The following is a 24,348-nucleotide window of genomic DNA, read 5'->3' as shown; positions in this document are numbered from 1 at the left end:
CTGTCGGGAAGATCCCTGAACGTGCTAATAATGCAGACTTCCATTTGCTAATGATGCAAGAGCTCCATGGAGAAGAGCTAATACTTACACAAAAAAACAGTACTACACGTCAGTGGATAAAATGAGAAACGACTTGGTCTGCGATAGAAACACAGAGCCCCACTCTAACAAAACTCCAGCCAACAGTAGCCTTCTTTCTCCTGCCTCCCACATCAACTGTAAGTGTGAGCCACAATCCCACTTTCACCTCCCGGGAGCAAGAGGCACCAGCACTCAGCTAGTCTCTCAATGACACATCGCCTTCCTTGTAACTAAAGCTCCTGCGCCGGACACAGGACATGGCGGGGAAGGACAGAGAAGCAGCAGAGGGAAGTGTTGCACATACTTCAAATAACAAGCCCCAAACCCAGAAACTCCTGACAAAAATACCCTCCCACGCCTTCCATTTCCACCAACTTTAATACCGACAAAACATCAGCAGTTCCTTCATATCAGTACAAGCCATTAGTAACATCTGAAGGCTGGTCAAGGCTGGGAAAGGCTTCATACAACCACGATGAAACTCTACATCACAGTCTTACAGGGACTTATAGATGGAAAAGTGACATTTCACACAGCAATTCCTAGAAATAGGACCCCTGAGCCATGTTTGCACTTTCATGGCTACTGCTTGCAGACAAACTTGTCAGAGGAGTGCAATCCCCTTTCAGCATGCAGGGAAAGGGGTCTTGGTGTCAGTGACAGAGGCCTTGGTACTAGGCATGATACTACAGCACCGCTCAGCCAGACAGAATAATACGACTTCTTACCATGTGTATTGGGCAAGCAAGAGCATTTCTTCCATTAACGTCTGAAGGAAACACCTCCATCAATGTGTGTTTCCTATGAAAACGAGCAAGGCTAAAGGTTAAACCATGCAAAAATGAAAGGATCATGACATACTCTTCTAGATGATGGCACTTAATTTATGTAGACACATAACTGAGGTATTTAGGAGGGAATGAAAACACTGCTGGCTCCTCCCAAAGCTCCCATTATGGCACTTCTCATGAGGACATAATTCAGCTGTTAATTGAGAACATCACAACAACCTGCAAACACGCAGGAAGAACCTCGTGGGGCTCCCAGTACAGCCGGAATCATATGCCTTAGGCCAAACTTACTTGAGAAGATAAAACTCACATTGCATGAAACTACAGCTGGGCACTGAACAGGGAAAGGGGCAAACCATCTCTCTTCTGTAATTCAACAGCTCCTCGTGCGCTGCTCCACCAATTCTCATCTCCAACTCTTCATGACCTACATGGTGTTCTTTAACCCTCACAACTTGCAAGAACATCTTACCAAAAGACCAGTTCCCCAGACCACTTCCCTGTAGCATGTACCATGATCAGGCCATGGATGTACACCAGGACGGGAGGTGCATTTTCTGAGAGGTTCAGAAGCACAGAAATGATACACAAGAACTTACGCCACTTCCACTACATTTACAGCTACTTTACATCGACTTCCCCTACGAGGAAAACGGAGAGAACACCAAGGTACCCGCACTTCTCCTACCTTCAACACCAACTTGAATGCTGAACAAAAAATACAGATACGTCCCTGAATGAGCAAGAGGCACCAACACAGAGAGTCTCTGTACACGAAGCTGTGGCTCACATGACCTGCACGCAGAGAGGAAAGGCAGCGGGAAGAGGAAAAAGAGCAGACGGCCAGGAAAGGAAAGGCAGGAAAGTCTGGCCAGAGGAACTCACCGGGGCGGCGGCGGCGGGGTCCTCCCCGAGCAGCGGCGTGGGCTCCCCGGGCGGCGGCCGGGCCGGGAGGGTGTCGCAGCAGCTGCCGCGCGACAAGCGGAGCTGGCTCCTGCGCGAGTCGGCGGTGAGCGACACCTCGTGCGAATAGGAGTGCAGGAAGGCGCGGACGCCGTCGATGCCCACGAAGTGCGAGGCCGGCACGCCGCGCAAGGCGCCGCTGCCCGCCGCCAGCAGCTGCGAGCGGCGCCAGCGCCGCAGGCGCAGCGCCAGCAGCAGCAGCAGGAAGGCGAGGAAGAGGCAGGACACGGCCGCCACGGCCACCACCAGCCACCGCGTCAGGCTGCCGGCCGGCTCGCCCGGCGCCGCCGCCGCCGCCGCGCTGCCCAGCTCCGACAGCAGCTCGGCCACGCTCTCGGCCAGCACCACCGTCAGCGTGGCCGTGGCCGACAGCGCCGGCCGCCCGTGGTCCTTCACCACCACCACCAGGCTCTGCCGCGCCGCGTCGCGGGCCAGCGGGAACCGCGCCGTCCGCACCTCGCCGCTGTGCAGCCCCACGCGGAACAGCCCCGGCTCCGTCGCCTTCGCCAGCTCGTACGACAGCCACGCGTTCTGCCCCGCGTCCGCGTCCACCGCCACCACCTTGGCCACCAGCGCCCCGGGCTCCGCCGAGCGCGGCGCCAGCTCCACGCCCGACCAGCCCGCGCCCGACGCCGACGCCGACGGCGGGTACAGCACCTGCGGCGCGTTGTCGTTCTCGTCCACGATCACGAGCCGCACCGACACGTTGCTGCTCAGCGCCGGCGCGCCGCCGTCCTCCGCCCGCACCCACAGCCCCACCTCGCGCACCTCCTCGTAGTCGAAGGAGCGCAGCGCGTACAGCGCGCCCGTCTCCGCCTGCACCGACACGTAGGACGAGAGCGGCGCGCCCCGCACCCGCCCCTCCGACAGCCGGTACCGCACGCGCGCGTTCTGCCCCCAGTCCGCGTCCGCCGCCCGCACCGTCAGCACCAGCGCGCCCGCCGCGTTGTTCTCGGGCAGCCGGGCGCTGTAGCGCGCCTCCGCGAACACCGGCGCGTTGTCGTTCACGTCCAGCACCCGCAGCGCCAGCACCGCGCTGCTCCACAGCGCCGGCGACCCGCCGTCCGCCGCCCGCACCGTCACGTTGTACTCCGACACCTCCTCCCGGTCCAGCTCCCTCGCCGTCACCACGCGGTAGTAATTATCAAACGACCTCTCCAGGCGGAACGGCAGCCGCTCGGCGAGGCTGCACCGCACCTCCCCGTTCGCCCCCGAGTCCCGGTCCTGCGCGTGCACCAGGGCCACCACCGTCCCCGGCGGCGCGTCCTCAGAGATCGCGCTCAGCGCCGACGACACTGTCAGTTCGGGCGCGTTGTCGTTGACGTCCGTCACCGTGATCGCGACTTTCGCCGTGTCAGAAAGACCCCCGCCGTCCCGTGCCTGCACCTCCAGTTCGTACGAGTCGCCTTCCTCGAAGTCCAGGCTGCGCACCAGCGTGATCGCTCCCGTCTCAGAGTCCAGCTCGAACATCTGCGAGGCTTTCACAGAAATGGACTGAGATGAATACGTCATGTATCCGTTCATCCCGTCGTCGGCGTCGGTGGCCGTGAGGGTGACGAGGACGGAGCCCACGGGCACGTCCTCCGCCACACGCACCGTGTACTCCGCCTGGCCGAACACGGGCGCGTTGTCGTTCGCGTCCAGCACCGCCACGCGGATCCGCGCCGTGCCCGTCCGCGCCGGCTCTCCGCCGTCGCTCGCTCGCAGCACCACCTCGTGAAACGCCGCCTCCTCCCGGTCCAGCGCCTTCGCCAGCACCAGCTCGGGACGCTCCTCCCCGCCGGGGCCCGCCTGCACGGCCAGCGCGAAGTGCTCGTCGCCGCTCAGCTCGTACCTCTGCAGGGAATTCGACCCCACGTCCGGGTCGTGAGCCCTGGCCAGGAGAAACCGCGATCCCGGGGCCGTCGTCTCGCTCATTCTCAGCTCCGTTTCTGCCTCTCGGAAGCTGGGCGCGTTGTCGTTAATGTCCGTGATCTCCACTTCGATTCCGTAAACCTCCATTTCCCCCTCCACTATCACCTCACAGCGCAGCACGCATTTCTGCACCTGCCGGCACAGCTGCTCTCTGTCTATCCTCTCCGCCGTCACCAAATGTCCCGTCTTCCCGTGCAGGGCGAAATACTGCGTCCTGCCTTTGTCCAAGATGCGGACGCCGCGGTCGCGGAGCGCGGGCAGCTGCAGCCCCAGGTCCTTGGCCACGTCGCCCACGAACGAGCCCTTCGGCAGCTCCTCGGGGACCGCGTAGCGCAGCTGCCCCCACGCCGCCTCCCACGCCGCCACCAGGACGCACCACAGCAGGGCTCGCTCCCGCCGGCCCCGCCGCCTCCCCGCCGCGCTCATCGCCGCCGCCGCACCGCCGGCACCGCACCACCGCCGGCACCTCCCCGCCGACCACCGACGATCCGGCGCCCGATCCGGCTCCGGCTCCCGCTTCTGCTCGCCGCTCCCGGCCGCTGCCGCCGGCCCCTCCGCCTCGCTGCAGCACGGCTCCGCACCGCGGGGACGCTCGCAGACCGCCCGGCCGCCGAGCCAGCCAGCCAGCGAGCGAGCGAGCCGGGCCGCAGCGGGCGGGGCTGCCTGCAGCGCTCCGGCCTTCCTCTCGCTCCTCCTCGGTCAACAGCGGCGCCCGCAGCCTCCGCCCGGCACTGCAGGCACCGACCGCTGCCCGCCCGGCCTTTCCCACGGGCAGCTCGCGGGGACGGCGCCGCCCCCACGGACACATCGCTTCCCGTCCACCGGTGACGCAAAAGCCGTGGCTTTTCCCGAGACGATCTCATCTTTCAACCTGCAGGCCATCACGACCAGGAGCAAGGCAGAGGACTCCTGTGCGCGTGGTATTCCTACCGCATAAGAAAAATGTTTTTGTAATGGTGATATATGTAAAGTAGCATAATTTTTGTAAGTATGACGTGCAGAATATTACGAGTTTTATCCTATTAGTCCAAACGCACAATCCCCACCACCAAGTTTTGTAGCCGTCATGCTTGAATGGCTGATACAAGGATAGGAAAAGAAAACACCCTCTGAAACACAGAACTTGATATTCACACCCGTAACCCCAGAGAAACACAGGTATCAGGCTCATTAACCGAAGCAGCAGGAACTTTTCTTTCAATACTTCCCTTCATACAGAACACGCTACAAATTAAGTAATCTGCAATCACTGACTGAGATCAGGCATTTAAGGGCTCAAGAAGGCGGGGTCAGTCAGCTGAAACACAGACTCTAAGCCCCCTCAGCCGTACAGCTCCCGAAGAGGGGGACTTCCTCCGGCACCTGCCTTGTGCTCTGGCATTTCTCCCGACAAGACCTTCCTGGGGACACGGTACAGGAGGAGGCTCCCCTACTGCTCCAAACTCCTTCTCTCCCACCCACCCCGCTTTCAGGCTCCAGGTCACCTGATCCCTTCGCACTGATTGTACTACAACTGCCCGGGAGGCAAGAGGCACCTGCAGTGAACCTGGCCAGAGTCATCTGCTCGGCTCCATGCAAACTGCAGGGGAAATGCCTTTGCGAGCACAAGAAGAATAACAGGTACAGCTGCCTCTGCTCCTGTGCCTGTTCTGTAGCCAACACGAGCAAAAGGGAGGATGATAAGCAGCACTACGACAGAACTGATTTCTTGCAACTTCTTATTTTGCACTTGTTTTGTGGATATGCGTCTGTTTTCAACAGCATTTTTGAACTGGATGGGATCAATTGAATTGCATTGAAATGCTGGTACAGCTACAGATACAGCTAATACTGGAAAAGCAAAGTTGAAGGACTTTCATGTGGGATTTCCCTTTTTAATAGGCCACATTAATTCACAGTTTGTAGAGTTTACACACATATATAGATGTACACTCATCGAAGTAATTCTACGGCTTGAACGACCATGAAGGGCCTTTGATATTCTCAGATATCATTGCATAAAAGATTGATGCTTATTAGTGAAATTTGTATCTAATCCTTGAGTCTTTATGGTGGTAGGACACCTTTTCAACAAAATACTCTAGGAGAGCAGGAGAAGACAAGTACAGCTGCGCACTCTGAACCTTACAGACCATTTGTAAAGGTGCAAATGGACTTTATTCAAGTGCCTAATTGCTGACATTTGGCGAATGTGCTTGTCATTTCAGAGTTGTTCTCAGGATGGCTATAGCCTCCCCTGGTAAAACAGGCAGGCACAACAACTAGCGCAAAAAGTGGCTGAGAGACCCAGTTCCTCAGTCCAGTATTACCTACTAAGGATCCGCATTCATTCTTAAAATCGGAAATAACTGTACAAAGAACTCGGAAAAATCATGCCTGGGGAAAATTTCTCCGTCCCATTACTGCTGCCATTTCTGCAGCAGCCTTCCTCCAAAAGATGAGCGGGCACTCGGCGGAAGAGGGGTACATTCACTACGGAGCAACAACCTGCAACTTCTCCACTCATGGAGCCACACGCACCTTTCCTTTGGGAAAGCAACGGCTTCCCAGCACCCATCTATCAACCAGGTTCAAGTACAGCGGTTTCCCGACTCTGTCATGCAGAATCGTTAATTTAACGGATTCACCGCTACCAGCTCAAACGAGAGTTGAGGTCAAAAGCTCTCAGGTGAACCTGAACCCGTTAGCACCGAAGAAGCAAGAAGGGCCGCTGCCAGCTGCCTGTTCAGAGCAGAAGGGGGATAGTGCGTTGCTTTCTTCACGGAGACACGGATCAGCACTTGCCATTCACGGCAGTCGGGGAAAACGCGGGGCGATAGGGACGGGGGTTGAGAAAGGCTCAAGGAGAAGAGCGAGAGAGCGCGGGCTTACAGACCTGCGGTGCGTCGGGCTCCGCGGGCGGCTCTCCCGCGCCGGCGCTGCTGCTCGGGCTCCGCTTCCCGCAGGGCGCCCCGCCCACAAGCTCCTCCGCGGGCAGGCTGGGCAGCGGCGGCGGCGGCGGCAGCCAAGCGCCCTCGGCGACGGCGACGGCGCGGCCCGGCGCCACGCACAGGTTGTAGGAGTAGGGCAAGGTGCCCTCGCAGAAGTCGGCCGGGAAGGCGGCGCCGGCCACGGAGAAGCGCTGCGCGCCCAGGCAGCGCAGCACGGCGGGCGGCCCGGCCCGGCGCACCCGCGCCAGCACGGCCAGCGCCACGCTCAGCAGGAACAGGGCGCAGAGGAGCGCCAGCGCCAGCACCAGGTAGAACTGCAGCTCCGCCGGCGAGTCCGCGCCCGCCGCCCGCTCGCTCAGCTCCGGCAGCGCCTCCTGCAAGCTCTCGGCCAGCACCACGTGCAGCGTGGCCGTGGCCGACAGCGCCGGCTGCCCGTGGTCCTTCACCACGGCCACTAGCCGCTGCTTCGCCGCGTCCCTCTCCGACACGGCCCGCGCCGTCCGCACCTCGCCGCTGTGCAGCCCCACGCGGAACAGCGCCGGCTCCGCCGCCTGCACCAGCTCGTACGACAGCCACGCGTTGCGCCCCGCGTCCGCGTCCACCGCCACCACCTTGGCCACCAGGTACCCGGCCTCGGCCGACCGCGGCACCACCTCGAACGGCGCCGGCGCCGGCGCCGGGGCCGCGCCCGCCCCCGCCGCTCCCGCCCCCGCGCCCGCCGCCGGCCACAGCACCCGCGGCGCGTTGTCGTTGCGGTCCAGCACGAAGACGCGCACCGTCGCCGTCGAGCTCCGCGCCGGCGCCCCGCCGTCCTGCGCCCGCACCGCCACCGCGAACTCGCGGCACTGCTCGTAGTCGAAGGAGCGCTGCGCGTACACCGCGCCGCTCCGCGCCTCCACCGACACGTACGGCGCCGCGCCCGCGCTGCCGCCCGCCAGCCAGTAGCTCACGCGCCCGTTGGCGCCCGCGTCCGCGTCCCGCGCGCGCACGCGCAGCACCGGCGCGCCCGCCGCGTTGTTCTCCGCCACGTAGGCGCTGTAGGCGGCCTCCTCGAACACCGGCGCGTTGTCGTTCACGTCCGACACCTCCAGCACCAGCGCCGCGCGGCTAGACAGCGCCGGGCTGCCCCTGTCCCTGGCAGTGATGGTAATATTATAAGCGGTGACCTTTTCTCTGTCCAGGGCACTGGCTGTTATGAGTTTATAGGTGTTCCCTGAAGACCCTTCTAGTCTGAAAGGCAAATCGCCGTCGATGTTGCAGCTCACTTCCCCGTTATCCCCCGAGTCTCTGTCACGGACATTGATCACAGCTACAACTGTGCTCATGACGGAGTCTTCGGGTATCGGGTTTAAAATAGGCAGGAGGGAGACAGTTGGCGCATTGTCGTTCACGTCTAGAATGTCTATGTGTACTTTGGCGTGTGCACTGAGCCCGCCTCCATCCTTGCCTTCAACAGTCGCTTCATAATATTTCCCTTCTTCATAATCCAAGGGGCCTGTAACCTTCACGTCCCCTGTCCTGGAGTCCAGAGTGAAGAGCTGGCGAGCACTGTTTGCGATGTCACTGAAAGAGTAGGTAATTTCCGCATTTGTACCTTCATCGCCATCAGTAGCTTTCACCTGAAAAGCTAAGGAGCCCTTTGGCAGGTTTTCCAGCAGTCGAACTTTATAGATCTCTTTGGTGAATACTGGCAGGTTGTCATTTGCGTCGGTCACATTAATCTTAATCTGGGCAGTCCCGGATCGAACTGGATCCCCGCCATCCACGGCCGTCAGTATCAAATGGTGACTTCTCTGTTTTTCTCGATCTAAGCTTTTCTCCAGCACTAATTCCGGCTGCTTTGTCCCATCAGGACTCTCCCTCACTACAAGACTGAAGAGCGGGTTGGGGGTAAGTTGGTAGTTTTGTAATGAGTTCGCCCCAATATCGGGGTCTCTGCCACTGCTCAGTAGAAACCTGGCCCCAGGAGGCGTGGACTCGATCATTTCTATGGCAACAAATTCTCTGTCAAACTGCGGCGCATTATCATTGATATCCTGGATAGTAACGCTTACATGAAATATATTGAAAGGGTTTTCCACGACTGCCTCCAAACTGAGGACACACGGCGACACGGCCTCGCAGACGCTTTCTCGGTCTATCCTCTCGTTTACCCGCAGATTTTTATTATCTTCCCCGAGAGTGAAGTATTGCTTTTCATCACCAGAGACTATCCGCAGCTTGCGTGCCGGCAGCTCCGCCGGGCTCAGCCCCAGGTCCCGCGCCAGCGGCCCCACCAGCGAGCCTCTGCCCAGCTCCTCGGGGATGGCGTAGCGGATCCGCTCCGCCGCCGCCCGACAGCACACCGGCAGCAGCACGGCCAATAGCGCGACCCGCCCGGCGGCTGCCCGGCACTGCGCTGCCGGTCGGACCTCCATTCTCTCCTTTGCTGAAGCGTATTCTGCAGACGATTTTACATAAGGCTTTCCGAGCAGCTGAATCAGTAGCTGAGAGAAATAAATATATGAAATCCCTGTTACCAGTCGGAGGACGGGCTGAGTCGGCAGATTCCTGCTTCTCTCTACTCTGCTCCGTGCGGAGCGGCACTGCATGGGCGCCGGGGCCGGGGAGGAGCCGAAGGCGAAGCCGCTTCTCCGCCTTGGCCAACAGTGACACCCTGAGTCCGTGCGTGAGAACCGCAGTGTCCGGGAGAAAGAGAACAGCCCGAAGGTCCTGCTACGCAGGTCATTAAATCGCACTCACACGCGGGTTGGAAAATGCAGATGTTTTCACAGATTCATAGAATGGTTTGGGTTGATTGGGCCCTAAAGTTCATCTGGTTCCAACCCCCCCCGCCATGGGTAGAGACACCTTTCACTAGACCAGGTTGCTCAAAGTCCCATCCAACCTGGCCTTGAACACTTCCAGGGACGAGGCATCCACAGCTGCTCTGGGAAACCTGTTCCAGTGCCACACCACCCTGATGGTGAAGAATTTCTTCATTTCTTCTTTCTTTCGTGCCTTGTTGGTAGCACGAAACAGAAAACACGTATCTATGCTGAAATGGTGCATCTAGGAATCCCCATTGCCTGAATTTCTTACACTTGCAAGTATTCTGCAAGACAAATCCTCCCCCATTGCTCGAAGGATGTGGGGCAGGATCTCTATCTCTGCCCCACAGTGATCTTACTTGTCTCCAGGGTGAGGACGTGGGTGTGTCCCCGTTGTCATCTCCTCACCACCGTGACAGAAATGGCAGGACAGGACGAACGCTGAAGCACTGCTCATAGGTAGTGGTTTTATTTTCGATAGTTGGGAGATCCCGAGCTAGCACTTAGTTTTCCCACTCTGAACAGTGATTGCCGATGGACGAGCAAAGCTGGGAATCCCAGTCGCTGAGAAAACCACAGCGGTCACACCAGACCTACTGGATCCTACCTCTTTTGACATTCAAAACATTTTGACATCATCGTATCAGTGCCATACAACCCAACCCCGAATTTCTTCCGTCTTTGCCTCTGACAAACCACGTCCTCATCTCCTAAGCCAGCCATTACAAGACAAGAAACGGTTAGAAAACCCTCCACACTACCTACCTGGTGGAGTAGCTGTCACATATACACCAACGCTGAGTCTCTGTAGATGCCAATGTGAAGACATCCTCCTCTTCTCAGAAAGGTGTCGTTAGAAAATACGTTTTCCTGCTAACTCTGGCCATTCATCCAGCGGAGGATAACTTCTTTTCCTCCAGCTGCACCTATACACAACTCACGGTAACAAATGAATAACCTATCAGAACGAGAAGTTGGTTTGAATTTGTAGTGTTTCAGGAGCCAAGAGGCAGCAGGCATGTGGGCATCTCTATATGAGGTCAAGAGAAGGGTGTGGATATTTATATAGGGATGGGGAGACTCTGCTGAAACATGTCGGGGTCAATTCACTGCCTCCTATATGGAGACAATTGTCTATCACAACCCAGACACACATTTTCATGCATCTTTGCACACCGAAGTACCCTCCAATTCGCTGTTTCCAAGCAGAGATTGGCATCTCCTAGTTCCAGGATTTTCTCTTCCCCCTGGCACCCAAGCTGGCGGGCAACAGCACAGTTAAGTCCCAGGAGGACGCAGCTAAGAACCAGCCTGCACCAGAGAGGGAAACATTTTCTTCCTACATGCATACCATATGTGAGTTTGTGTCTGATGGATGGCAGCAGAAAGGAGTAACGACCACAAGGTTAGTTCATGTGAAGCATTAGGTTATGTCTCAGCTTACATTCCCGCCACACACAAAAGCACCTGTACAAAGTCACGATATTTTGGCAAGATCTAGGATCAGCACAAAAAAATCTGTGCAGACCTTCACCGGGAACCTTGCAGTATTATTTTCTCTCAGATTGGTAGCAGTTATTTTTATGTGCCACTAGTTTACTTTGTTTAAAATGCAACGATACAATGTGTCACCAGCTTAAATAGCAGAATAACAAACAATAGAGCAACGTAATATTATTCATTAATTATATTCCTGAAGCCCTAAAAGCCTTTTCAGTCCATGATGAAAGACCAGTAATGGAGAAAATAAGGAAGGCTGCTTCCGAGACAGTCTGTTTGGTAGATGTGCTTTCAGAACAGAATGGCATGCTTGGCAGGAAAAAATGTTTTGATACTATAAGGAAATCAAGGAATAAAATATTTTACATTCTCAAATTAACTCGCATTCCCAAATTAGACGCACGATAAACAGACTGTGACGAATAGTATTTTGCTTGAAGACATTTTCCATCTGCATTCTAGTAAATATCCTCTATTTCGATGTCTGTGCCTGTACACTAATTGACAACTACATTTGTATCGAATCCAAAGATTAAGTCACGAAGCCCAGCAGGGTGAAAAAACTCGATGAGATATCAGAAGAATTTTTCATCATGTAATACGAATCTAAATGTAGAACTGTCAGTGTCCTTACATGGGACTGATTAATTCGTTTGTTAAAGGAGGATTTCCAAGTCACCTAAGACTTGAGTGATGTTGGCTTTTGGGGTGCAAAGTTCCAAATTCTACCAGCATTTGAGAGCTGATAAAGGGGATGGTAATGAAATTCTGGGAACGGGGTACTAGGAAGACCTTAAACAATTTCAAGGAAATGTCAGAGGAAGACCTAGAGACAGAAATTTCCCTGTGCAGTTGCACATGCAACAGAACCTTTAAGCCTTACAAAAAGCTAGATACGATGAACTCTGCCCAGGCGGTACAGAACATGGCATAAAAGACACACACAGCAGACTCAGCACACGTTCAGGAGGTGACATTCAGGAGCTGGCGAACATTGTAAAACGTGATTTCCAAGCCTGAAAACCATGCACTTTGAAATGTCCATGGCTACCCTAACAATACTAACCACCGCGTAAAAAAAGGAGGGTTAACAAAAATTAACGGACCTGAAAGGAAACTTGGCTAACAATCTCGGCAAGGTGATCTCCCATAGAGACGGCTGCCTCAGGCGGCGGCCGGGCCGGGAGGGTGTCGCAGCAGCTGCCGCCCGACAAGCGGAGCTGGCTCCTGCGCGAGTCGGCGGTGAGCGACACCTCGTGCGAATAGGAGTGCAGGAAGGCGCGGACGCCGTCGATGCCCACGAAGTGCGAGGCCGGCACGCCGCGCAAGGCGCCGCTGCCCGCCGCCAGCAGCTGCGAGCGGCGCCAGCGCCGCAGGCGCAGCGCCAGCAGCAGCAGCAGGAAGGCGAGGAAGAGGCAGGACACGGCCGCCACGGCCACCACCAGCCACCGCGTCAGGCTGCCGGCCGGCTCGCCTGGCGCCGCCGCCGCGCTGCCCAGCTCCGACAGCAGCTCGGCCACGCTCTCGGCCAGCACCACCGTCAGCGTGGCCGTGGCCGACAGCGCCGGCCGCCCGTGGTCCTTCACCACCACCACCAGGCTCTGCCGCGCCGCGTCGCGGGCCAGCGGGAACCGCGCTGTCCGCACCTCGCCGCTGTGCAGCCCCACGCGGAACAGCCCCGGCTCCGTCGCCTTCGCCAGCTCGTACGACAGCCACGCGTTCTGCCCCGCGTCCGCGTCCACCACCACCACCTTGGCCACCAGCGCCCCGGGCTCCGCCGAGCGCGGCGCCAGCTCCACGCCCGACCAGCCCGCGCCCGCCGCCGACGCCGACGGCGGGTACAGCACCTGCGGCGCGTTGTCGTTCTCGTCCACGATCACAAGCCGCACCCGCCCCTCCGACAGCCGGTACCGCACGCGCGCGTTCTGCCCCCAGTCCACGTCCGCCGCCCGCACCATCAGCACCAGCGCGCCCGCCGCGTTGTTCTCGGGCAGCCGGGCGCTGTAGCGCGCCTCCGCGAACACCGGCGCGTTGTCGTTCACGTCCAGCACCCACAGCGCCAGCACCGTGCTGCTCCACAGCGCCGGCGACCCGCCGTCCGCCGCCCGCACCGTCACGTTGTACTCCGACACCTCCTCCCGGTCCACCTCCCTCGCCATCACCACGCGGTAGTAATTATCAAACGACCTCTCCAGGCGGAACGGCAGCCGCTCGGCGAGGCTGCACCGCACCTCCCCGTTCGCCCCCGAGTCCCGGTCCTGTGCGTGCACCAGGGCCACCACCGTCCCCGGCGGCGCGTCCTCAGAGATCGCGCTCAGTGCCGACGACACTGTCAGTTCGGGCGCGTTGTCATTGGCGTCCGTCACCGTGATCGCGACTTTTGCTGTGTCGAAAAGCTCTCCTCCGTCCCGTGCCTGCACCTCCAGTTCGTACGAGTCGCCTTCCTCGAAGTCCAGGCTGCGCACCAGCGTGATCGCTCCCGTCTCAGAGTCCAGCTCGAACATCTCCAGTGCCATGTCCAACACTTTCTTCAGCGAGTATTTCACGTGCCCGTTCATCCCGGCGTCGGCGTCGGTGGCTGTGAGGGTGACGAGGACGGAGCCCACGGGCACGTCCTCCGCCACACGCACCGTGTACTCCGCCTGGCCGAACACGGGCGCGTTGTCGTTCGCGTCCAGCACCGCCACGCGGATCCGCGCCGTGCCCGTCCGCGCCGGCTCTCCGCCGTCGCTCGCTCGCAGCACCACCTCGTGAAACGCCGCCTCCTCCCGGTCCAGCGCCTTCGCCAGCACCAGCTCGGGACGCTCCTCCCCGCCGGGGCCCGCCTGCACGGCCAGCGCGAAGTGCTCGTCGCCGCTCAGCTCGTACCTCTGCAGGGAATTCGACCCCACGTCCGGGTCGTGAGCCCTGGCCAGGAGAAACCGCGATCCCGGGGCCGTCGTCTCGCTCATTCTCAGCTCCGTTTCTGCCTCTCGGAAGCTGGGCGCGTTGTCGTTAATGTCCGTGATCTCCACTTCGATTCCGTAAACCTCCATTTCCCCCTCCACTATCACCTCACAGCGCAGCACGCATTTCTGCACCTGCCGGCACAGCTGCTCTCTGTCTATCCTCTCCGCCGTCACCAAATGTCCCGTCTTCCCGTGCAGGGCGAAATACTGCGTCCTGCCTCTGTCTATGATGCGGACGCCGCGGTCACGGAGCGCAGGCAGTTGCAGCCCCAGGTCCTTGGCCACGTCGCCGACGAACAAGCCCTTCGGCAGCTCCTCGGGGACCACGTAGCGCAGCTGCCCCCACGCCGCCTCCCACGCCGCCACCAGGACGCACCACAGCAGGGCTCGCTCCCGCCGGCCCCGCCGTCCTCCTCTCTCCGCCATTGCAAAGCCCGGCAGCAGCTGCCCGCTCGCCCCTCCGCCCACCGCAGCCGGCCTGCCGGTCACCGCTGTCGCCGCGCTCCTCCCGCCGAGCCTTCCCCCGAGCAGCTTGTCTCGGCTCGCTCCCACCGCGCAGCTTTAGACTCGGACCTTTCAGTCCCGCCGCTCGCTCCACGGCTCGCGGGTTCTCCGGCGGCCGCCGCACGCCCTCCGGACCAGCGTGAGCCAACAGCGCCCTTGCAGAAACGCGGCGGCGAGACGAGCACAACCCGTTTCCCACGGCACCGTGGGGCGGCGGCTCAGCCCGGCGGCACCGAGCCGCGCTCCCCGGTCGAGCAGCCGGGCGACAGCCTCCGCAGGTAGCAGCACGGCACGGCACTACGGCTCCTCGGGAATCTCAGGCTGACGACGGGGAACGCAGGCGGCTCCCAGCGAGGCTCAGGCGTGGACGCGCCTGCCGGCCGGCCAGTCCAGCGCCTCAACGGCGGGAGGGGCCGTGCGGCCCGCGTTGCCTTCCCTCTCGCCAGCGGGCTGCCAGCTGCACCGCACTTCTTCGTCCTCGCCCGCCTCAGCGCAGCTGGAGCTCTTGGGTCAGTTGGAAAGGTCACTGCCCCCACCTCACGCCTTTGCAGAGGCCTTTGCACACCCAGGGCCCCTGCTGGGGTAGCCGCCAAGTTTCCCCTGACCTCGATCGAACTGGGCCCTGCTGCAGCCAGAAGCTCAGGGCTCACAAGAGCCATACAGGCCTGCCAGCAAATCCACGATCCCCACAGTTTTACTGAATGCTCTATCGGCTGCGTCTCCAAAGCGAGGAAATGGACCCGTTCAACTTTACCTCAGCCAAGGGACAAAATGAGAGAAAAAAGCCTCCCGGCCTTTTGAAAGCTTGGACAGAGCTTTCCCAGAAAGAACATCTCCACAAAGACTCTCTCCACACAAGGCATTCAGCGGTTCTCTTTATTTCACTTTTACACACAAGGGTATCCCGGTTTACAACGGTACAGTTTATAACTGCGGCACAACACAGCGCGAAGCTTTCCAGCTATTCCCTGCCACACTGCCTGCAGTCAAGCAATCCGTTATTACACATGGGGTGACAGTCCTTCTCAAGAGGAGTAGGTAAGACAATGCTCAAAGACAGTCTGCAGGGTAGAAGGAGAAAGGGCAAAAAGGAGGATGCAAATGCTCTAACACAAACGCAGAAAATCATATCGGGACAGCTTTCCACTCCCATCAAGAAGCCTCTGAATTCCGGAACAACAAGGATGAGACCAAACTCAAGGGCCCTTTTCCAAGTTCATCTCGATTCGACCTTCAGGCACAGTCCTTTGAAGCACCTCGTGGCGTTTTCATACAATCCACTCAAAGACAATGACCATGTTCTCGCAGCTCTGTACGGTTACAGCCTGTCCCAACACCGCTAGTGCTGCCATATTTCCAAGGCAATCCCAAGGAGACAGCCCACGCAACCCTCCCCTTACGGGCCAAAGGAAGATCTTGTTGTGCGGTTTGCTGCTCTCCCTTAGAGAACGTGAGACTTCTGTATTCAAAGGGTCAAAACAGCCTTCTTGCCTGCTGAGCTGCAATTGCGTGCATCGCAACGGCTGGATGTGAGCTACTCCCTGCTTCACCGGGCAGCCTTTGTGCAGCATATGCAGACACACAACGGCTGTCCGGACAGACATAATGACCAGGGGGCAAAACACACAGAGCCCACACAGCTCAGACAGAGACATCCCGAACCCAGAGAAGAAAGAGCCCCACGCTTGCAACACATTGTAACACACTACTCACAACTTCCTTGCTTTTCTGACCTAGGACGAGGGCTACCTGCATTTCAGTAAGCATGTGATTTGTCTGCCTGACCTTGCCATCGCAGTACAGCACAGAATAAAAGGTCCACGGTCTTGCCTGACAGCGAGTGAGACAAGAACTTAGCTGGGGCCCTTGGGACTAACCCCACTCTCAAAGCATTTCAGAAATGGCTGTAGCAGAGCTGAAAGATATTATTGCCTGAGAGAGGGAGCCTTTAGGTTTTTTCTTTGTTTGTTTGTTTGTTTGTTTGTCTGTTTGTTTGTTTGTTTGGAGGGGGAGACAACCTTTCTTCTGACCTAGAACTGGAGGGAAACCGGTGACACCAATTGCAAATGCAGATTTCGTCTGGAGGAACCATTGCCACGTGTTGTAGCCCAGCTCCCTTCCGATCAGGAGGCATGAGGCCTCTGGCTGCGCTGACTCCATGCTAGTTAAAGGAAAGACTATTGAACTCTTCTGCAGAGAGCATCCCGGCGTTGTTTGGTGCCATGTCCTCCGTGGTGATAGGGCCACGGGGGAAATCTCGTTTGCCGTCAGTGCTCCCACTCGTGCCACAGTGCTGTGGTGGCAGGCTGGGGAGGATGGGCTTCAGGAACTTGAACTCGCTGTTGCCCGAGCCTGTCGTGAGGTTGATCTCGTAGCAATAGGCGTGGGACAGGGTCCCTGCAGTAGCAGCGTCAGCCAGGCCGCTCTGCAAGTTGCCAGCGCCGTGAACCACACGCCCACCCTTCAGCTCCTTTCTCTTGCACATCTTGCGAGCAACGAAGGCTGCCGTGGACGTGAGGAAGAGGAGTGAGACACAGACCAATGAAATGATTAAATAGGTTGTCAGGGAGCCGCTGTTGTCCTCTGTGGCCAGGCTGCTGTGCGGTAGGCGCATGTCTGAGAAGTCACTGAGCAGGAGTGCGCTCAGCGCCGCGGTGGCCGACAGCGGTGGCTGCCCATTGTCTCGCACCAGGACAACAAGCTTCTGCTTCACGGTGTCTCTCTCCGTCACGGACCTCCTCAGCCGCACCTCCCCACTCTGGGCACCCACCACAAAGAGCCCGGGGTCGGTGGCCCTCAGCAGGTGGTATGAGAGCCACGAGTTCTGCCCCGAGTCGGCATCCACGGCCACCACTTTGGTGATGAGGTACCCTGCCTCAGCCGACATGGGCACCAGCTCGCTGGATGGTGGGCTGCTGTCTTGCGAGGGGTACAGCACCAGCGGCGCATTGTCATTCTCATCCACCACGACAAGGCGGACGGTGACGTTGGCACTAAGGCGAGGAGACCCCGCATCGGAGGCGCTCACCAAGACCTCCATCTGCTTCACCTGCTCATAGTCCAGAGGCCGCAGCACAAACACCTGCCCGTTCTCAGAGTTCACAGAGATGCAGGAGCAGGGAGGCTGCTCTGCGGGGTGGGCTGGTGCCAGGGAATAGGTCACCTTGGCATTGGGCCCCACGTCGGCATCCGCGGCACTGACGGCTCCGACGAGCACTGTGGGGGCATTGTTCTCACGCACATGCATGGTGTACGACGTCTGGTTGAAGACAGGTGCATTGTCGTTGACATCGGAGATGTCCACCGTGAAGGTCTGGGTGGTCGTGAGAGGAGGTGACCCCACGTCTGCTGCTGTGACAGTGAGGATGTACCGTGCTGTCTCCTCCCTGTCCAGAGTGCTCACGGTCACCAGCTCATAGTAATTCTTATAGGCCGGCCGCAGGGAGAACGACAGCTGGTCTTCAAGGGCACAGGTGATCTTCCCGTTGGCGCCAGCATCTCGGTCCCTGACAGTAAAGAGGGCGACCACTGTCCCGGGTAATGCGTTCTCGGGGAGGGGGCTGCTGAAGGAATTGACCACCAGCTCTGGTGCATTGTCATTCACATCCACCACCTCCACCAACACCTTGCAGATTGACGAGAGGCCCCCGCCATCTGTGGCCCGCACGCTGAGCTCGTGATTCTGTGCTGCCTCAAAGTCCAGAGGCTTTGTGACTTTAATTTCACCGCTCCTGGGGTCAATTGCGAATGCCAAGTGGCTCTGGCCCACTGCTTGGCTGAACTGATAGGTGATGTCCCCGTTGATTCCCACGTCCCGATCGGTTGCCACCACGCTGATGACCACAGAGCCCTCCGGTGCATTTTCCAAAACCTGAGCAACGTACCGCTCCTCCGTGAAGACGGGAGCATTGTCATTTACATCTAGAACGACAATGTGGATTTGGGTGGTCCCACTCCTGGGCGGAGAGCCCCCGTCCACGGCGATGAGACTGAAACCCACCTCCGCCTGCTCCTCTCTGTCTAGAGGCATTTCCAAGACCAGTTCCACATATTTGTCTCCCTTACTGCGACTGCCAAAGGAGACACTAAAGTACTCGTTGTCGGGAGAGATGCTGTAAGCCTGGATGCTGTTGCTGCCAACATCCAGGTCCCGAGCCCCCTCCAGCGGGAAACGCGAGCCCGGGTCGCTCCTTTCCAGGATTTTAAAAGTGACTCGTTCCTCCGGGAAAACGGGCGAATGGTCGTTGACGTCCTGCACCGCCACCTCGACCCGAAAGAACTGCAGGGGGTTCGCCAGCAGGAGCTCGAAGGGGAGCGTGCAGGTAGCGGACTGCCCGCACAGCTCCTCCCGGTCCAGCCTGTCCGCCACTACGAGGCGGCCGGTGCCGCGGTCTAAGCGAAAGTGCTGCCGGCCGTCGTCCGAGGCCAGGCGGGCGCGGCGAGCCGCGAGCTGCGCCGGGGCCAGCCCCGCGTCCTCCGCCACGTTGGCTACCACGGAGCCGCTCTCCGCCTCCTCGGCTACGGAGTAGCGGATGGGCTCGGAGCGAGCGTGCGGCAGGGAGAGGAAAGCAGAGAGACAAAGCACTTGCCTTGCGATCGCCATGTCGCGGCGGCGGACAGCCTCCGTCTCGCCGATCGCCCGCGCGGTCCTCCGCCGAAAGCGGCGCCCGGCGGCGGCGCGGCGGCGCGGCGGGCGGGCGCCCTCCCTCTCGCCGAGTCCGGCTGGCGGCCCGGAGCGCGGCCGCCGTGGCCCGGCAGCGGATTGCACGGGGCACCGCTCGCCGCCGCTCGCCGCCGCTGCCCGGCTCGTCTGGGCTGGGCTGCGCTCGGCCGGGCTGGGCTCGGCCGCCTCCCCGCCCGCAGCCGCTCGGCGCCGCCTTGGCCGGGAGCACCACCCTGCGGCCCGCGGCGGGACTGCGCCCGCCGCCGCCCGCTGCCCGCGCTGCCGGCTCGCCCCGGCGCACGGACCCGCGCGCACACCGCGCCGGGGCGGGAAGCGCCGGGAAGGAGCGCCGAGAGCCCTGCGGGGCCGCCGCTCGAGTCCGAGCGCACGGGCGGCGCCGGCAGCTGCCCCGCGTCCTGCCCCGCTCCCCGCTGCCCGGAGCCCGCGGGCAGGCGGGCGCGCTTGGCTGCCGGGGCGCCAGTCCGCGCCCTTGCAGAAACGCGGCGGCGAGACGAGCACAACCCGTTTCCCACGGCACCGTGGGGCGGCGGCTCAGCCCGGCGGCACCGAGCCGCGCTCCCCGGTCGAGCAGCCGGGCGACAGCCTCCGCAGGTAGCAGCACGGCACGGCACTACGGCTCCTCGGGAATCTCAGGCTGACGACGGGGAACGCAGGCGGCTCCCAGCGAGGCTCAGGCGTGGACGCGCCTGCCGGCCGGCCAGTCCAGCGCCTCAACGGCGGGAGGGGCCGTGCGGCCCGCGTTGCCTTCCCTCTCGCCAGCGGGCTGCCAGCTGCACCGCACTTCTTCGTCCTCGCCCGCCTCAGCGCAGCTGGAGCTCTTGGGTCAGTTGGAAAGGTCACTGCCCCCACCTCACGCCTTTGCAGAGGCCTTTGCACACCCAGGGCCCCTGCTGGGGTAGCCGCCAAGTTTCCCCTGACCTCGATCGAACTGGGCCCTGCTGCAGCCAGAAGCTCAGGGCTCACAAGAGCCATACAGGCCTGCCAGCAAATCCACGATCCCCACAGTTTTACTGAATGCTCTATCGGCTGCGTCTCCAAAGCGAGGAAATGGACCCGTTCAACTTTACCTCAGCCAAGGGACAAAATGAGAGAAAAAAAAGCCTCCCGGCCTTTTGAAAGCTTGGACAGAGCTTTCCCAGAAAGAACATCTCCACAAAGACTCTCTCCACACAAGGCATTCAGCGGTTCTCTTTATTTCACTTTTACACACAAGGGTATCCCGGTTTACAACGGTACAGTTTATAACTGCGGCACAACACAGCGCGAAGCTTTCCAGCTATTCCCTGCCACACTGCCTGCAGTCAAGCAATCCGTTATTACACATGGGGTGACAGTCCTTCTCAAGAGGAGTAGGTAAGACAATGCTCAAAGACAGTCTGCAGGGTAGAAGGAGAAAGGGCAAAAAGGAGGATGCAAATGCTCTAACACAAACGCAGAAAATCATATCGGGACAGCTTTCCACTCCCATCAAGAAGCCTCTGAATTCCGGAACAACAAGGATGAGACCAAACTCAAGGGCCCTTTTCCAAGTTCATCTCGATTCGACCTTCAGGCACAGTCCTTTGAAGCACCTCGTGGCGTTTTCATACAATCCACTCAAAGACAATGACCATGTTCTCGCAGCTCTGTACGGTTACAGCCTGTCCCAACACCGCTAGTGCTGCCATATTTCCAAGGCAATCCCAAGGAGACAGCCCACGCAACCCTCCCCTTACGGGCCAAAGGAAGATCTTGTTGTGCGGTTTGCTGCTCTCCCTTAGAGAACGTGAGACTTCTGTATTCAAAGGGTCAAAACAGCCTTCTTGCCTGCTGAGCTGCAATTGCGTGCATCGCAACGGCTGGATGTGAGCTACTCCCTGCTTCACCGGGCAGCCTTTGTGCAGCATATGCAGACACACAACGGCTGTCCGGACAGACATAATGACCAGGGGGCAAAACACACAGAGCCCACACAGCTCAGACAGAGACATCCCGAACCCAGAGAAGAAAGAGCCCCACGCTTGCAACACATTGTAACACACTACTCACAACTTCCTTGCTTTTCTGACCTAGGACGAGGGCTACCTGCATTTCAGTAAGCATGTGATTTGTCTGCCTGACCTTGCCATCGCAGTACAGCACAGAATAAAAGGTCCACGGTCTTGCCTGACAGCGAGTGAGACAAGAACTTAGCTGGGGCCCTTGGGACTAACCCCACTCTCAAAGCATTTCAGAAATGGCTGTAGCAGAGCTGAAAGATATTATTGCCTGAGAGAGGGAGCCTTTAGGTTTTTTCTTTGTTTGTTTGTTTGTTTGTTTGTTTGTCTGTTTGTTTGTTTGTTTGGAGGGGGAGACAACCTTTCTTCTGACCTAGAACTGGAGGGAAACCGGTGACACCAATTGCAAATGCAGATTTCGTCTGGAGGAACCATTGCCACGTGTTGTAGCCCAGCTCCCTTCCGATCAGGAGGCATGAGGCCTCTGGCTGCGCTGACTCCATGCTAGTTAAAGGAAAGACTATTGAACTCTTCTGCAGAGAGCATCCCGGCGTTGTTTGGTGCCATGTCCTCCGTGGTGATAGGGCCACGGGGGAAATCTCGTTTGCCGTCAGTGCTCCCACTCGTGCCACAGTGCTGTGGTGGCAGGCTGGGGAGGATGGGCTTCAGGAACTTGAACTCGCTGTTGCCCGAGCCTGTCGTGAGGTTGATCTCGTAGCAATAGGCGTGGGACAGGGTCCCTGCAGTAGCAGCGTCAGCCAGGCCGCTCTGCAAGTTGCCAGCGCCGTGAACCACACGCCCACCCTTCAGCTCCTTTCTCTTGCACATCTTGCGAGCAACGAAGGCTGCCGTGGACGTGAGGAAGAGGAGTGAGACACAGACCAATGAAATGATTAAATAGGTTGTCAGGGAGCCGCTGTTGTCCTCTGTGGCCAGGCTGCTGTGCGGTAGGCGCATGTCTGAGAAGTCACTGAGCAGGAGTGCGCTCAGCGCCGCGGTGGCCGACAGCGGTGGCTGCCCATTGTCTCGCACCAGGACAACAAGCTTCTGCTTCACGGTGTCTCTCTCCGTCACGGACCTCCTCAGCCGCACCTCCCCACTCTGGGCACCCACCACAAAGAGCCCGGGGTCGGTGGCCCTCAGCAGGTGGTATGAGAGCCACGAGTTCTGCCCCGAGTCGGCATCCACGGCCACCACTTTGGTGATGAGGTACCCTGCCTCAGCCGACATGGGCACCAGCTCGCTGGATGGTGGGCTGCTGTCTTGCGAGGGGTACAGCACCAGCGGCGCATTGTCATTCTCATCCACCACGACAAGGCGGACGGTGACGTTGGCACTAAGGCGAGGAGACCCCGCATCGGAGGTGCTCACCAAGACCTCCATCTGCTTCACCTGCTCATAGTCCAGAGGCCGCAGCACAAACACCTGCCCGTTCTCAGAGTTCACAGAGATGCAGGAGCAGGGAGGCTGCTCTGCGGGGTGGGCTGGTGCCAGGGAATAGGTCACCTTGGCATTGGGCCCCACGTCGGCATCCGCGGCACTGACGGCTCCGACGAGCACTGTGGGGGCATTGTTCTCACGCACATGCATGGTGTACGACGTCTGGTTGAAGACAGGTGCATTGTCGTTGACATCGGAGATGTCCACCGTGAAGGTCTGGGTGGTCGTGAGAGGAGGTGACCCCACGTCTGCTGCTGTGACAGTGAGGATGTACCGTGCTGTCTCCTCCCTGTCCAGAGTGCTCACGGTCACCAGCTCATAGTAATTCTTATAGGCCGGCCGCAGGGAGAACGACAGCTGGTCTTCAAGGGCACAGGTGATCTTCCCGTTGGCGCCAGCATCTCGGTCCCTGACAGTAAAGAGGGCGACCACTGTCCCGGGTAATGTGTTCTCGGGGAGGGGGCTGCTGAAGGAATTGACCACCAGCTCTGGTGCATTGTCATTCACATCCACCACCTCCACCAACACCTTGCAGATTGACGAGAGGCCCCCGCCATCTGTGGCCCGCACGCTGAGCTCGTGATTCTGTGCTGCCTCAAAGTCCAGAGGCTTTGTGACTTTAATTTCACCGCTCCTGGGGTCAATTGCGAATGCCAAGTGGCTCTGGCCCACTGCTTGGCTGAACTGATAGGTGATGTCCCCGTTGATTCCCACGTCCCGATCGGTTGCCACCACGCTGATGACCACAGAGCCCTCCGGTGCATTTTCCAAAACCTGAGCAACGTACCGCTCCTCCGTGAAGACGGGAGCATTGTCATTTACATCTAGAACGACAATGTGGATTTGGGTGGTCCCACTCCTGGGCGGAGAGCCCCCGTCCACGGCAATGAGACTGAAACCCACCTCCGCCTGCTCCTCTCTGTCTAGAGGCATTTCCAAGACCAGTTCCACATATTTGTCTCCCTTACTGCGACTGCCAAAGGAGACACTAAAGTACTCGTTGTCGGGAGAGATGCTGTAAGCCTGGATGCTGTTGCTGCCAACATCCAGGTCCCGAGCCCCCTCCAGCGGGAAACGCGAGCCCGGGTTGCTCGTTTCCAGGATTTTAAAAGTGACTCGTTCCTCCGGGAAAACGGGCGAATGGTCGTTGACGTCCTGCACCGCCACCTCGACCCGAAAGAACTGCAGGGGGTTCGCCAGCAGGAGCTCGAAGGGGAGCGTGCAGGTAGCGGACTGCCCGCACAGCTCCTCCCGGTCCAGCCTGTCCGCCACTACGAGGCGGCCGGTGCCGCGGTCTAAGCGAAAGTGCTGCCGGCCGTCGTCCGAGGCCAGGCGGGCGCGGCGAGCCGCGAGCTGCGCCGGGGCCAGCCCCGCGTCCTCCGCCACGTTGGCTACCACGGAGCCGCTCTCCGCCTCCTCGGCTACGGAGTAGCGGATGGGCTCGGAGCGAGCGTGCGGCAGGGAGAGGAAAGCAGAGAGACAAAGCACTTGCCTTGCGATCGCCATGTCGCGGCGGCGGACAGCCTCCGTCTCGCCGATCGCCCGCGCGGTCCTCCGCCGAAAGCGGCGCCCGGCGGCGGCGCGGCGGCGCGGCGGGCGGGCGCCCTCCCTCTCGCCGAGTCCGGCTGGCGGCCCGGAGCGCGGCCGCCGTGGCCCGGCAGCGGATTGCACGGGGCACCGCTCGCCGCCGCTCGCCGCCGCTGCCCGGCTCGTCTGGGCTGGGCTGCGCTCGGCCGGGCTGGGCTCGGCCGCCTCCCCGCCCGCAGCCGCTCGGCGCCGCCTTGGCCGGGAGCACCACCCTGCGGCC

At 59.5% G+C, this 24,348-nt stretch overlaps 3 protein-coding genes and 1 pseudogene across 3 annotated transcripts; all 4 read right to left on the bottom strand.

The window, feature by feature from the left end:
- Positions 1-1,658: 1,658 nt before the first annotated feature.
- LOC148055516 (protocadherin gamma-A2 pseudogene) lies at positions 1,659-4,566 on the bottom strand (annotated as a pseudogene).
- Positions 4,567-6,588: 2,022 nt separating this feature from the next.
- On the bottom strand, positions 6,589-9,226 carry LOC104021223 (protocadherin gamma-B6). The gene has a single exon (XM_009474735.2). The coding sequence runs from the start codon at positions 9,094-9,096 to the stop codon at positions 6,589-6,591; it is 2,508 nt and encodes an 835-aa protein (XP_009473010.2). The 5' UTR covers positions 9,097-9,226.
- A 2,860-nt stretch (positions 9,227-12,086) lies between these two features.
- LOC148055515 (uncharacterized) lies at positions 12,087-19,130 on the bottom strand. Its single transcript, XM_087759945.1, has 3 exons — positions 16,604-19,130; positions 14,983-15,066; positions 12,087-14,415 (listed from the first exon to the last, which is right to left on the bottom strand). Exons 1-3 carry the CDS (start codon positions 19,042-19,044, stop codon positions 12,087-12,089), a joined length of 4,854 nt encoding a protein of 1,617 aa, XP_087616071.1. The 5' UTR covers positions 19,045-19,130.
- A 1,163-nt stretch (positions 19,131-20,293) lies between these two features.
- LOC104011919 (protocadherin beta-15-like) lies at positions 20,294-24,133 on the bottom strand. The gene has a single exon (XM_009464230.2). It carries the CDS (start codon positions 24,045-24,047, stop codon positions 21,606-21,608), a length of 2,442 nt encoding a protein of 813 aa, XP_009462505.2. The 5' UTR covers positions 24,048-24,133; the 3' UTR covers positions 20,294-21,605.
- Between the last annotated feature and the right edge of the window lie 215 nt (positions 24,134-24,348).

The sequence above is a fragment of the Nipponia nippon genome, unplaced genomic scaffold, assembly GCF_047370975.1.
Source record: "Nipponia nippon isolate SJK-2023a ecotype South Korea unplaced genomic scaffold, ASM4737097v1 scaffold_21, whole genome shotgun sequence".
Taxonomy (NCBI): domain Eukaryota; kingdom Metazoa; phylum Chordata; class Aves; order Pelecaniformes; family Threskiornithidae; genus Nipponia; species Nipponia nippon.
The sequence above is the reverse complement of the archived record's forward strand: the minus strand, read 5'-3'. Positions and strand labels throughout refer to the sequence as shown.